The following is a 15,143-nucleotide window of genomic DNA, read 5'->3' on the forward strand; positions in this document are numbered from 1 at the left end:
GCACATGTGGTGTGAGGCACCCACAGAGCTCTCGCAATGCACCTCGCCTCTGGTGAGCAGCAGAGGTTTCTCACATGCAGAGACTTATCACAGAACTCCTTTACCTTGATCCACATGCATTTCTATTGCTCAATTTTAATGGCCAAAGAGCGGTAATATTACTCCTGATTTGCAAGTGGTCTCCTGCCTGCCATGGGGGGCCCCCTTCAAGGGCCCTGGGGGGGCTCGACCTGTGACCTCAGGTGACCCTGGAGCATCAGAGCCACACCCGACTCTGAGCCCCCAACCCAAGCTCTCACCCACCCAGGGGGGCAGACACCCCCATGCCCTGCCCCGGGGGGGGGGAGAGCCCAGGAGAGGAAAGGGGCAGAATCAAGAGGGTGACATCAGAGGAGCCCCCGTGGGGGTCAAGACCCCAGACCCACCCAGGGGTGGGGGGGGGTGGGAGACCCTGGGGGAGGGGGCTAAGGGCAGAGATCGGGGGGGGGGGGGGGCGCAGAGTGTATGAGGAGATGACCCTCCCCTCCGCCCTGTGAGATCAGAGGAGCCCGGAGCGAGGCTGGGGGGCGGGGGTGAGTTTAGTTTATTTATTTATTTATTTATTTATGCATTTTTATATAGCGCGGACTTTACCCGAAGGTGTCAGAGCGCTTCACAAAAGGAACAGAAATGAAACATAATGAGAAACATTACAAAAGCATACGTTACGTTACATAAGGTACATTTATCTCAGCCCGCCACTGCGGCCGGGGCTCCCCGCCCCCCCCCCGGTACCTGCATGGCGTCGGCTCGGCTCCTCCGGCTCAGAGTCTGCTGCAGCCGCCGGCGGCCGAGTCCGTCCTCAGTGTCTGTGGCACCACAGAGCGAAACCGAAAGCGACCCCGACAGGCGTCCGTCCTCTCTCTCCATGACCGACACAGTGTCCCCTGCCGCCGTCCGTCTTTTGTGTCTATGACAGGCAGGGGCAAGCTGTCCCTCCCAGCTGTCCGTCTTCTGTGTCTATGACAGGCTGGCGCAGACTGTCACTCTCCGCTGTCCGTCGTTTGTGTCTATGACAGGCAGGAACAGACTGTCTCGCTCAGCCGTCCGTCGTTTGTGTCTATGACAGCCAGCAGCAGGCTCTCCCTGCCAGCAGTCCTCCTCCTCCATTGTCCATGGCACACAGGTCCCATGTCTGTGTCTACACGTGCTCGGAGCTCCCCCTGGCGCCTGCAGAGCGCAGGTGCACCTCACCCCTCTGTACATAAGGGGCCCCTTTAAACCTCTTGTCTTTTCTTTGCTCTTGATACATGCACAATTGTCACTATTGCCTCATGTAATGGAACGTTTGCTTTTGTAATTTGCTCACTTGTAATGTTCTCCTCAAGTATCTTTACTGTTCCTATTGTGAAGCGCTCTGACACCTTCAGGTAAAGTCCGCGCTATATAAAAATGCATACATTTTTTTTTTTTTTTAAAACAGGGTGTACTTTTGCTGTTTGCACCATGGCCCACCGGACACTGCGCACCTTAAAACAGGTACGCCCTATTACATTGTGGGATATATTCACAAGTGTCGTGAGCGAGGTCACAGGGGGCAGGGGTTACCCTAGGCCTCAGCCTCGGGCCGTACAATTCAAATAAGGGACACACACACACTGAAGGTACTATTCTGGGCCAAAGACCCTGAGCGGTCTTGCGCCCCTTTATTTATCAATTCGGGCAAGCCCGCCCTCGGATGTGTGGATGTGTGACTGCGTGAGTGAACGGGTTGGGTGGCTCCGTTATTACATCCCTCCAATCTTTTAGATACGCTGATTCTTCTCAAGGACGCACTCACAACTTTTGAGCACTCCACGCAAAGTCTTTCAGTGTCTGGCTGGAGGTCGGATTCGGCCGGAGACAATACTTTTGACTCCGGAAGCTCTTGCTTGCTTCCGACCCTTTACAATCCTCCGCGGAGGCTGTTGCACACCCTGCAGGACCCACCCTGGCTTCCACTGTTTCTGATTCTCTTTGGAGTTGTACTGGTGATTCCTCCGGTTGGCTCCGCGGGATCTCCACGAGGTCCACTTCTTCTCCACTTTCCAGCTCTCCAGGCTGTGGTTCATCCACCCCCACGTCCCTGGGGACTTTTTTGAACCAGGAGGTGTTTCTCGTGAACACGCGGGTACCCAACATGGCCAATACTATGGTTCCTTGGGTGTTGACTACTTCCCAAACCCCTGGCTCGTATGAGGTGCGATACTTCAAGTTTGGTGGCGGTCCTTTACTATGACTTTGTCGTCAACCACAATGTTCATGGGTTGGGCTCTTTGAGCTTGGCTCGCCTTGTCGTTGGACGAGTTCCTTCTCCCTTGTGCAGCATTCTGGTCTAAGTCTGGGGGACACAAGGGTGGGTCCGCCGGCACACAGTCCCTTGGGGCCCGACGAAACAGCAGATGGGCTCGGGCACACTGGGTGGTGCAGTGTGGGGTCTGGCGATAAGCACTGAGAAACTGTGAGAGACACTGTTCTGCATCATCTCCTTTGTCCACTCCGATCCTGAGGGCCCGGTTCATTGTTCGCATGAACTGCTCCACCTCACCATTTGCCTGGGGCCACTGCAGAGTGATTCTTCGGTGTCTGATGTCACTGGAGGTCAGGTAGTCCTGGAAATCCCTGCCCTGGAATGGCAGTCCGTTGTCCGATCTGATCGCGACTGGCAGGCCCATCCTTGCGAATGTGCGATCCAGCACAGCCTTGACATGGGAGAATGCCGTCAAGGGCACCACCTCTACCACCGGAAATTTTGAATGTGAGTTGATCAGCACCAGGGTGTTCCGTCCATCTGGAAAAGACCCAAAGTCAATGCTCAGTTTGGACAATGCAAAACAAGGGGCCCCCTGAGGGTACTCGTCAGAGGCAGACAAGCAGGGGTCAAGGAGAAACTAAAGAACACAGAAAAAGGCTGCCCCCTATATGATATACAACGGCTCAATAAGAGTCCAGGTTAAAAAAATGCACAGAAGAGCTCACTGACAGCAGAGACAAAAACGCTCAGTTTGGACCATGGATCCGGACATGGGACTTCGGTGATCACTGGGTGTGGCACAGGGTCACCACTCGTGATGTTGCAGGAATGACAGTTGCGCACCACTTCCTCCACCATGACGTCCATTCCTGGGAACCAGACCTTGCTTCTGAGTCTGGCCTTGGTTTTGGAGACACCCTGGGTACCCTGATGTGCCAGCCGGATTACTTCTTTCTGCAGGCTTGTTGGCATTACAAGGGAGGCTCCCCTCTGGATCACCCCAGGAGGGCCTTTACTGAGTTCACTCTGCGCTCTCCACACTTGCTGCCAAAAGACTTGTTCCTCCATCGTGAGGGAGCTGACGCCGTCCAGAAAGTGCCACCAGTTCCGGTTGACCAGTGTGCTTTTGACTTTGGTGAGGCACTCATCGGACTCTGTGGCTTTCCCCACGTCCTCAAGTGTGAGTGCGACCGGACATGCCTCCAGAGAGTTCATTTGGACAAATTCCTCGGTGGCCTCCTCGTCCACCGAGATGAGAGGCGACGCGAGTGGGCCAGGATGGCGTGAGAGAAAGTCAGCTGGGTTGGTGGCCCCTGGTTGGTAGAGCACCTCGAAATGGTACGTTTGTAGCTGCACTGCCCATCTCTCGATCCGTGGAGGCGCGAGCCGGGTGGTGCCGGCAAAGAGCGGGACCAGGGGCTTGTGATCCATGATCACCCAAAACTCGTGGCCATAGAGGTACAGATGGAAGTGTTGGCATGCCCACTTTATGGCCAACACCTCTCAATCTATCTGTGCATATCGCATCTTGGTGGCCGTCAGCGCCCGACTGGCGTATGCTCTGTGCGCCGATTCGGGCAAAAGTACACCATGACTCGATCATCGATGAGTGCGCTCTTGACCGCCTGAAATGCCAGTCTTCTCTGGCGGACCAGGCCCATGGTTTTCCCGCTTTTGTGAGGACACGGAGTTGTTCGGAGATAGATGCGAAGTTGGGGATGAACTGGCCACAGTATGTGGACATCCCCAGGAAACTTCGGACTTCAGTGGCTGTCGTGGGTCTTGGGGCCGACCGGATGGCCTCTGCCTTCTTCGGGTCTACACGCAGGAGCACTTAGATCGGTGCAGGGTGGGGCCATTGTCTCTGCCAGGCGTTGCTGGGTGGCCCGGAGGTCTGCATGGTGGTCCTCAAGAGTCTTGGAGAACACAAGGATGTTGTCGCTTAAATTGATCACCCCAGGCAGTCTGGAGAGTGTCTCCCTTATGGTGTTTTGGAACATTTCCGCAGCTGACGAGACGCCGAAACTCAAACTTTTGTAGCGACGTAGTCCAATGTGGGTGGAAAACGTTGTGATGTTCCGGCTGTCGGGGTGGAGCTCTAGCTGATGATACCCCGCATTGAGGTCCAACTTGTTGAACCATTTGGCGCCATTCAAGTCGGCAACGATGTCGTCCATTGTGGGCGTGGGATGATGCTCCCTTTTTATGGCCTTGTTAGGTAGGCGCATAATCGAATTGCCCCCGGTTACTTCGGTTTCGGGGCTACGACGAGGAGGGACACCCACGGGGTGGACCCAACACTTTTTCTATCACCCCCAGGTCCTCAAGCTTTCGGAGTTCTTCCTCCAACTGCGGTCCCAGGTGGAATGGCACCCTCCGGTGTCTTAGCACCATGGGCCGGACCGTGGAGTCCACGTGCAACTTGAACGTCTTCCCTTTGAGGCATCTCAGGTGTAGGAGAGTAGGGTCTGCTTCCTATGGTCACCCCCACTTTTTGCTGTGCTTTTCTGGTTTTTCGACTTTAATGTGGCTGTGGGCCTGCTAATCAGACACCCAGCCCAGCTGTTCTCTCTCTAAATTGCTACCATGTACTTTAGGTACATACCTGATTGGGAATTGGTTCACCTCTGCGAGCCCTGTATAGTGTACCATAGGTACCCCGGGCATAGGTACATCCAAGGCCTACCAGGGGCTGCAGCATGTATTATGCCACCCCTGGCTGGCAATCCAAACTGACACCACAGGCTGATCACCCAGCTTGGGTAAGGTGGTGTAATCACCCCTTACTTAGATATAGTATACCTATATCTACCCATATATATAGACACATGTGCACCTATAAGTCACTCCTATGGTAGGCCTCGACAATCCTGGAGGCAGAATGCTTGGTTTTATGTGAGAGGGTGCTCTGGCATGAGCTGAGCCCCTCTGCAGCTTTCAGAACCATCTCCTTATAGCTGTTCTATGATATAGCCATATCATATACTCTTAAGTGCATTATAATCGTCGCGGTTAATGCTAACTTTGGTTCGCATACATCAAAACATGTTGTGTAAGGTGTCAAACACTTTGGAATACAACCCCCCCCCCCCGCCAATTCTGGCGGTGGGGGTAGCATTCCACCCTTCTAGAGGGAGAAGACATGTTGGTTACTGCTTTACCCGGTTAAAGTTAAACAGAGCCTCAGCATCACAAAATGGATGCTGCTGCCACAGACACGAGTCTGACCTCCTGCTACTGGATGAAACTCTGGCAGGGGAGGCCTGGACTATAGGTTTCCTGCCTTGGGAGGTGCTAGCACCTCCCCAGACAGACTTTTAGTGTATAGGGGCAGGGAGGGCTGCAAAACGAGACACTGCCTGGGGCACACAAGGTGCTCCATGCATAGCCCGGTTCAAACCAGTTGCTGGGGCACTCCAGCCCCACTCTGGCGCGAAACTGGACAAAGGGAAAGGGGTGTAACCACCCCCTTCCCAGGTCCACCCATAGGAGGGACCTAGCATGTAATCCAGCCCCTAAGATTAGTATAAAGATAGGAGCTGTGTCCCCAGGACTTTAGATTATCCTGGAAAGAAACTCTGATACAAACTCTTGGACCTTCAACATTCTTTTTCGACTAGAAGACTGAAGACATCTCCCTTGTGGTCAAGGAGTGACCGCCCTGTGCAAACAGGCCCCACCAGTAACTTGCCGGTCTGCTTTGTTGACGTTCTCAGCGGATCCCGAAGACTCAGCGATGCAGGACCTGGACTTCCAGACTTCTCTGACTCCGCCCCACATCTACAGCAAAGCTGAGACCTGTGGCCGATACAAGAGATGTGGGACCGGACTCCCTGGACATCCTGCAATTTGCTAACAGCTCGACTACCGAGGTACCCTGGCAGTTGTGCATTGGGGTATGAGAACCCTCAGACCCGAGCACCATTTGCACTGAAGCTCAGCCCCCCTCACTCCACGGGTGCCACATGGGGCCCGCTCTTGCATTTTAGCTCGACGCATCTTTCCGGTTGCTAGCCCGTTGGCTAGTGACCCGATGAAGACAAACCTTTGAAACCAACTTGCTTTCCTGGTTGCTCCAGGCTTGCTCCAGCTTCCCTGCAAAGGAGAACCCCCCCAGACCTTGCTGGTCTGACATGAAGTCCATCTTCACTTCCTGCGTGGATTGCGTTTGCCAAGGCTTGTTGGGTCCAGTCCAGATACCGACACCGCAGTCAACTAGATCCTTTGTGGGACAGCTCGAATCCAGCTTCTGGTTGTCGTCAACGCCTCCTGGTCGTCATGGCTACAGAGACAAGATTCACCTCTTCACCTGAGATCATCGCGACATCGCCTGGTTCCTTCCTGTTTCCTTCCTAGTCACTGGTTAGTGACCCAGACTCTGTCCCCTCTGCTTTCAGGTTCTTCAGTTCTTCGATCCACCCTTGGATCCACCCGACACTCTTCCTCTGGCCGCCTGCAGCACTTCTTTGCAGATCTCCATTGAAAGCATCGAGGAATCCCGACACCAAAAGGCACCTATGCACCCGGCTTCCCTGGGTGAGGTAACACCAGTACTCTGGTGCTCCCGTGGGTCTTGACTCTCGAAGTGTCCTAGTCTAAAGGGGTTTTGTCGTAGTCCATCCGGAAGTGCCCTAAAACAGTAACTTTGTAACTTCTTCATTCTCCATTATGCGTCAATGGGAACCCGCGCCTGTGTTTAGACACTGCAGGCGTCTTCCGTGGGTCTCCTCCTTCCTAACCTTGGGTTGTGTAGTGTAGCCCCAGCGATTCCCTAGGCCCTAGGCATATTCACTATTTCTGAAGTGGTCCTTATACCACTTACTTAGTATATGGTTTGTGAGTCCCCTAGGGCAAAACTGTATTTGTGCAACTTATCGTATGCTTGTTGAGTAACTTGTGATGTACTTCGATCTCTGACCTCATAAAGGGCCTGATGTAGGTAATCCAGATTTACCGATTCTAAAATACCGAATTTTACAGATTCGGTATTTTAGAATCGGTAAATTGGATGTAGGTAATCATTTGGTATTTTTTACCGAATCGGTAAGATTTGGTAAATACCGAATCAGTATTTACCGATTTGGTATATCCCATTCATCCCGATGGGCCTCCAGGCCCATAGGAATGAATGGGAATTACCGAATTGGTAAATACCGATTCGGTAAAAGGGGGAACACAGTCAAGGGTGGCAGGGTGTCACTTTAACACCCTTTTGCACCCCTGAATCGTGCTTGTGTGCAGATGTGGCACACATACAGGGCATGTATGTCTGCCGCATGGCACAGTTGAAAATGAACTGATTTGCATTTTCAAAGGTATTCGTTATTTACCACCAACTTATTGTTGGTGGTAAATAACAAATCCTAAAATGGGAAAAGCACTTATTTCAGAGCTCCCTACATTGCAAATTCGGTAATTTACAGATTTGGTATTTTAAGGAATCGGTAATTTACCGATTCCTTAAAATACCGAATCGGTAAATTACCAAATTTGCAATGTAGGCCACTTACATCCCAAATCCCCAATACCGTTCGGTAACAGCCGAAATTCGGTAATTTCAGCCGTTACCGACCGGTATTGGACCACCTACATCTGGCCCTGTAACGACTGGGGTTGTGGCACAATTTGGGACTCTTGTCACTCACCAAGTCATTACTTACCACAGCCCCTTCTCAGGACGCATAAAAACACCACACTTTTAGAATACCTACCTGAGAAAGAGATAATACTGATAGCTAGAAATACTATAGATCATAGCTCCGAGGATATGTGTAGCACCACAACGCACCACTGTGCGAAAGCAACACCTTCCGGTGGACAACGCGCACCTGCACGAGCAACGCACCTCAGTACGAAAACAACACCTTACAACGAACAACGCGCATCTGTACGAGCAACGCACCTAAGTACGAAAACAACGCCTTATAACGAACAACGTGCATCTGCACGAGCAACGCACCTAAGTACGAAAACAATGCCTTACGACGAACAACGTGCATCTGCACGTGCAATGCACCTAAGTACGAAAACAACGCCGTATGATGAACAATGCGCATCTGCACGAGCAACACCTTCCGGTGAAAATGAGTACATACCTCTTACACTATGTTGGGATAACCTACCTGGAATTTGGATACTCCTGCTAGGAGCCAGTTTCCCTTCCGTATCTACAATTACCCATTAGAGGGGAATCGCCCATCCCTCTGTAAGTATTTGGTAAAAAGGTGCCCGACCTTCCTTCACAAGAAATATAAAATAAAGATTGCACTTGTAATCATCCCTAATTAGAAGTAGAATAATTACTCATCATCAGTTACCTTCTGTACGTCAGCATCTGGCTAAGAATAACCCACACTCCTTTTCAGAGACAACAGACAAATGATACTAATGCACATTGGGGTCTCTTTATTACACAATGATAGAATGACAAGGAAAGAAATAACTAAATATTACAGTGAGCAATCACCAACACATACATACACATAAGAGCTGAAAAGTAAAAGATGGTTAAATATAAACAGTTATAATAAAAACATTCTTAGAACACCTCACCATGTTTCTATACATCTGGCTTTCAAGAGGGCCAATCTCTCTGGTTCGATCAGGATTCTCTGTTATCACCAGACCACCATCACCAATAGACCAGCATCTCTAGCATCTGATGTTACTCATGGCCCTTCCATCCGAACAACTGGCTTCAACTGGCACCCTGCCCTCTAACTCTCTTGCTAATATAGAATGCAGGTTTACCAGAGAAGCTTCTAGCAAGCGCCCAGCCTCCCATCAGATTCCTGTTCCACCAAGCACCAAGGTCACACCTCCAGCTGGCGCCAAGCCTTCGTTATGACTCCGGCACAGAGCGAGCACATTCCTCCGATAAGAACTGGTTCTCTCTGGTAAAGGAAGAGCGAACAACAAGTAGGAAAGTAAGCATTGCCTCTCACCTAGAGGGGCTGGAAAGATGGCGACAGTTTAGAACATGGAGTCACTCGAGCATAGGCCTCTATGCTCGCGAAAGATGCAAGAAGGCATAGAATCATGCCAAAGCCAATAGGCAAACCCTGCCGCTAAGCAGGATAAAGTCAGAAACATAGAGAAAACTTCAGGCCTGCACATCCCTATGTTATGTGATGATGTGAATTGCAAAGCATGTCAAAGGCAATAGTCAGTGCTGTCTAAATGTCTCTATATTAGGCGGCCGTTCCTTTGGTTTTACTGCTGCAAAACTCTGGAACTCTCTTCCCCTGTTCCTGAGGAGTTCGAATGAACTTAGCTCCTTTAAGAAAGGGTTGAAGTCTTATCTCTTCCCAAGGGCAGTGTAAATTCTGTGACGGCACATAGCCAGGTAGAGTCAAAGGGCCAGAATACCCTCTGGGTGACAGCTTGCGCTATAAAAGTATGCGATACATACATACAGACATACAATATGCTAAGATGGTGGTGGGCAACGGTCATAAGTGGACCCAATCATTACTAATACCTCTGTCACTACAGGCCCAAAGAGTGCAGAGGGGTTGTTATAGAAATAAATACATATATATTTGATATATACCTTGTGTGGTATCCTTTCATTTGGTATTCAAGGGATTATAATTGGTAAAACAGCTTGCTTTACATGCTCTCTTAAGTCTTAGCCTTTGACTGCTGGTCCACGCTACCACTAGGATAGCTCGTCTATAAGGTTGACTTTACAACCACCATCAATAATCAATAAGGGTGGTGCAAGGTGCCCACTAGAATAGCGGACATCATATGCCAGGCTAACTTCTCACACTAGGCCCTTGAACAACATGAGAAAGTCCTTGAGCATCTCACGTGCGTGCAACTTGTGTACTTGGTTGGCAAAAAATACAAGTTCTAAGTCTTCCGCCGTGTGGCAACTGAGGAGGGTTCCCTTCTTTCCTTCTGTGACGTGGAATCTCGTGTTCAAGCTCCGGCCATCACTGGTGATCTCGACCTCCATGACCCCTCGTAGAGGGAGTGGCTCATCACTGTCGTATGTATATATCTTCGCTTTGGACGGTAGGAAGGGCGGGCGAGGCACTAGTTTCTCATACTGGTCACTGTCCATAATATTGACTGACGCGCCGGTGTCTATCAGGGCTTTCACAAGCGATCCTGCTATGGTGATATCGCTCATGGCCGGTGGCCTTCTCCTGGAGCCCTCTCTGCCAACGAACGACACAAAGAATACATCATCCTCCTCCATCCCGAAGTCGAATCCTGGTTGTGTATTGCCACCTCGAGTATCCGGATCTTCCAGTGTCAGCTGCCGTACCGCCGGAGCAAGCCCGCGTGGGACAGGGGTGCTGCGCCGCCCGCTCCCACTCCTGCAGACTTTTGCAAAATGGTTGAGTTTTCCACACTGCAAGCATGTTTTGCCTCTCGCAAAACATTTACCCCCTGAAGGGTGGTCTATGCCGTGGAGGTTTGCGGAGGTCTCGCAATTCCTCTCAACTGTGGTGGCCGTCTGCAGATCACGTCCACTTTCTCCTCCTTTATTGTGGGCGTCCACTGCTTCGTTGTCGTAGGCCAATTCAGGGCCGCCTCCATTTCGTCCGCCCGGGCGTTGGACAGTTCGTGGGACCTGGCGAGGACTAGCATTTCGTCAAGGGAGATGCCCGGCTGCCGCAGGATGAGGCATCGCAGCGGAACCGACTGGCACCCTTGAATGAGCTGCGCACATATTTACAGTCTCTGATCGGGCAGTGTACATGAAGTGGCGAGTTTCCGCAAGCGGGCGTAGTAGACATCTATCGTCTCGGTCTAGCCTTGTCGCACTTGCCTCAAAATCTGGGTTAATTTGGGGATCAAAGTGGCGGTTCAGGGTCGCGACCGCCCCGGCGTAGTCGTCATCCCATCCGCTGTCCAGCAGGGTCTCGAGTAGGTCGTTCAGTTCTGCTCCTCCATAGCACATGAGGAGCGACCTCTTCACTCTCCCGTCCGTCTCCCGCACGCCAACAAAGTAATGGTCCAGACGACCAATGCAAGAGCGGCATCTTGCCACGGCGAAGGACGGGTCAGAGAGCTCACTGAAAGGCGGCAATGGAGCGACCGTGCCGTGGCCGGGGGGAGCGAGAGCTTGTTGAGCAACTTGTTGCGGAGCTGGAGCCTGGTGGGCAGCATGTTGCGGAGCAGGGGCCTAAAGCGCGGCCTGCTGAGGGGGCGGCGCAGTTGAGGGGGCACCCCCATCGGTGGTGGCCTGGTTGTTCATTGTCCACGGTGGGAACTAAGAGAGGTATATGCGAGCAGACGGCCCAGGCCCAGATACAGACGCGTAAGGCCTTCCCCCAGGTGCCTCTGGGCGGAGCTAGGTGGCTGTGTGTGGGCACCGGGACATCCAGGAGCAGGGCCAGTGAAGGGCTGTCCGGGGCTAGCCCTGCTGCACTGTCTGTAGACGATCGCGGCTCCATGCCTGAGGTACTGCCTTCCTGAACCCAGTTCTCCTGAGTGGGGGCGTGTCCTCCCTGGTAGTGTGGACCTACGTGCAGTTGGGCAGGGCAGGACGTGGGGCAGCAGTCAGGATTTCCGGGCAGTAGGACCCAGCAGCAGACAGGCCGTGGACAGCCCGGGTGTGCAGGACGGTGGGGGCACGTGTGTGCAGGCGGGCCCCTGCACGCGAGGACCGAACCCTCCCTCCGAGCGAGTGTGTTGGCAGCCGGTCCGGATGCGCTGTGACGAGCGTGGGGCTTCGCTCGCCGGCTTCGCCATGTGGGAGCAGGAGCACGGCTGGGCAGCAGCAGTGTGGGGCCCGCAGGTGGAGGAGGCGTAGCGCTAGAATGGCAGGGTGCTCGCTCGCCCACTCCCACGCGGGGTAGGCCTCACCTCAGCGTTACTCCATGCGCGGCGGTCCGCACCTCCACAACGATGTTTCCGGCGGGGGCACCGGACGGCTGCCACTCATGGGGCGGGCACCCACAGCCGAGCCAAGGCCGCATCTCCAGCGCAGACTGCGCGAGTACCGCGGACACAGGGCACAGGGTCTGATATGTGTCTGCGGGGGCGAGGCGTGGGATAGACCCGCCTCGTCGCCAGTGTCGTGAGCTAGGTCACGGGGGGCAGGATTTACCCTAGGCCGCAGGCTTGGGCCGTACACTTCAAATAAGGGACACACACACACTGCCGGTACTATTCTGGGCCAAAGACCCGGAGTGGTCTTGCGCCCCATTATTTATCACCTCGGGCGAGCCCTGCCCTCGGATGTGTGAATACGTGACTGCGTGAGTGAACGGGCCGGGTGGCTCCATTATTACAACAAGGAGATAGCGCCAAATCATTTTTTTTTTTACGCAGTGGTGGCCCAATCCGTGCTCTACACTGCTCCATATTTTCATACTGATGCATTGAGCCCAATGCTTCAGTTTGTTGAGGCCTGCGTCACATTATACCTGCGTCAAGTACAATATATGCAGGGTAGGCATGCCCACGTTAAAAGATATGTAGAACTGACGCAGTAACATTGACACCTTTTCACTGCATCACTCTATGGCTTGACTGTGTCAAAATCCCTAAGCCTTTTCAAACCAGGCATAAGGCATTGACACTAACCTTTTAACACAGGACTCACCTCTGTGTGCTGATACATTGCTGGAGTTGCATCAGTCTTACGACCAACTCCAGCAATGCATCACTTTATCATCCAAAGAATGCATTAAAATTTCTGATCCATCTTTGACATTTTGTGCCATGGAGCACTAGATTGTAAATTCAGCACATCCATGGCGTCATTAGGGCATTTGCAGCAGGTGCAAGAAACCAGATGTATCAATGCCAATGCATTGGTTCTTGTAAAGATGCCCCCAAATATGCTGCCCCCCAAGGCAGCTGCTAAGTCGTGCTGCCCAGGAGTCAGGGCATTCAAGTGAAAAACGGAGCAGCTTTGATGCAGCCTCTCCCTGTTTCACTGTGCAGGCGGCAGCCCCTTGCAGGGAGGTGCAGTGAGTTACTGCACCTGCCTGCAAGGGGATGTTTTAGGGGGTCCATAGGACCTCTTCCCCCTCCAGAGGGCTGTTATCAGGGGGCGCACTGACAGCGCACCTCCTGACAGTTTCTTTGCCTCTGCACCTGCGTCTATAATACGGCGCAGAGACAAATGGATTCCCTCATTTACATGGAGCCATGCATGCATGCAAATGAGGTTACACCCTCTGGTGATAGCGGTGGCGCTATATGTGCGCTAGTGCTATCTGTATTACAGAAAAGGCCGCACACGTGTCTGCAGCCCTTTCTGTAATACCAAAGTGCCCCAGGGGTGGGCAAAGCAAGTATACATGCCCGTTGCACCACGGGGGCACTTTCCTTAACCCCTTCCATGCGGGGCTGTTTACCCCGCTGTGCTGGGGGGCGGGGGGGCCCGCACAGCGCCCCCATGCTCATGACGAGGTCAGCTCGTCATGAGCTACGGCGCTACGGTGCTCATGACGAGCTGAGCTCGTCATGACCACACCCGTTCCAATGGAACGCTCAGCACAGCAGGGTAATCAGCCCAGCATGTGAGCGTTCCACGGAGCGGGCGCGGTCATGACGAGGCACCGGAGCGCCGTAGCTCATGACTAGCTGAGCTCGTCATGAGCGCTCAAAAGGTTAATATTGCCCAAGGAACAAAGTCACCCTCGGTACAGTCCCAACCAAGAGCATGCAGCCAATTCTATGTCGGGACTTTGGGCTAGGATTAAAAGTCTCACTCCGACCATGCCTTGGTCCTGCAGTTGAGATCTTTTCAACACAGTGGGCCCGATTCACAGAACTAACTTAAGAAAAGATCCTATACTTACTACCATTTTGGTATTCACAGAAGGCACTTACTAATTTTGGTATTCACAGAAGGAGTCCTAACTTTAGGACTCCTAAACTGAGAAAAATCCTAATTTTAACCCCTTCGACGCTGATGACGAGCTGGGCTCGTCATGAGGTAGCCTCCTGCTACGCTGATGACGAGCCCAGCTCGTCACGTAACATGCGAATGAGTAAATCTCAGCGTACGGGCGGAATTCCGCCCGCACACATGCGGTTAAGACTTTCGGTATTCACAGAAGGCATTTAGGAGTCCTAAAGTTAGGAGTCCTAACTTCTGTGAATACCGAAATGAGTAAGTGCCTTCTGTGAATACAAAAAAGAGTAAGTGCCTTCGGTGAATACCAAAATGGTAGTAAGTTTAGGATTTTGTCTTAAGTTAGTACTGTGAATCGGGCCCAGTAATTTTGAGCTTATATTGTGTTTTCATCAGGCAAAGCTTAAGTATTTACATTGCAGTGAGATAAGCATACTCCGGGAAATTAAATGTTGTTTAAAAAAGACCGGTGTGATAATGACTGAGCCCGGGGACGAAAGCTATGGCGTATACACACAAAATTATAATAGTTTGAAATTTAACGAAAACGTAGAGGAAACAGCTTAAAAACAGGAAGCAGGACGTATAGACAGATTGCCACTGTGAATGTATGTGTTCTACGAAGCATCATGGCTGGGGTTGTATCTGAATTACAATGAGATTTAGAGCTATTCACGCCTCCCTGAATGGCAATATGTTATAGTGTTGAATGTGCGAGGATGCCTGTGTTAATACTGAGGGCACAACCCAAGGGCTAATGGGGTGAGCAGTCTGGGACAGCACTGCCGGGATGCGCACTTTATACACACAGAGGTGGGGGTGGTGGATTAGGGCTAGGGAGTGAGTGGAAGTTAGGATATCCTGCACTTACTGGTAGCTGTGGAAGGCAGCATCAGCCCTGCTTCAGGCCCTACGTGCTGTGCACAAAGCAGCAGTAGGCAGAGCCAGTGGCCTAGCAAGTTCAGGCTGTACTCAAAAGCTTAAAACACATATTATTGCCATTTTGTCAACCCCCACCCTCAGTTATGACACCCGTGGCAG

General features: G+C 52.1%; 1 protein-coding gene across 8 annotated transcripts in view; it reads right to left on the minus strand.

The window, feature by feature from the left end:
• Window positions 1-15,143, minus strand: part of DNPEP (aspartyl aminopeptidase) — a 1,185,204-nt gene that overhangs the window by 386,761 nt on the left and 783,300 nt on the right. The window contains exon 1 of one of the 8 annotated variants that reach the window (XM_078679178.1): window positions 775-921. The exons of the other annotated variants lie outside the window; for them this stretch is intronic. Within the exon in view, the coding sequence (XP_078535304.1) occupies window positions 775-909 (135 nt within the window). The 5' untranslated portion in view covers window positions 910-921. Of the gene's footprint in view, window positions 1-774; window positions 922-15,143 lie in introns of those variants that run through there. 8 annotated transcript variants of the gene reach the window in all.

This window comes from Lissotriton helveticus, chromosome 3_1 (genome assembly GCF_964261635.1).
Source record: "Lissotriton helveticus chromosome 3_1, aLisHel1.1, whole genome shotgun sequence".
Lineage (NCBI taxonomy): Eukaryota > Metazoa > Chordata > Amphibia > Caudata > Salamandridae > Lissotriton > Lissotriton helveticus.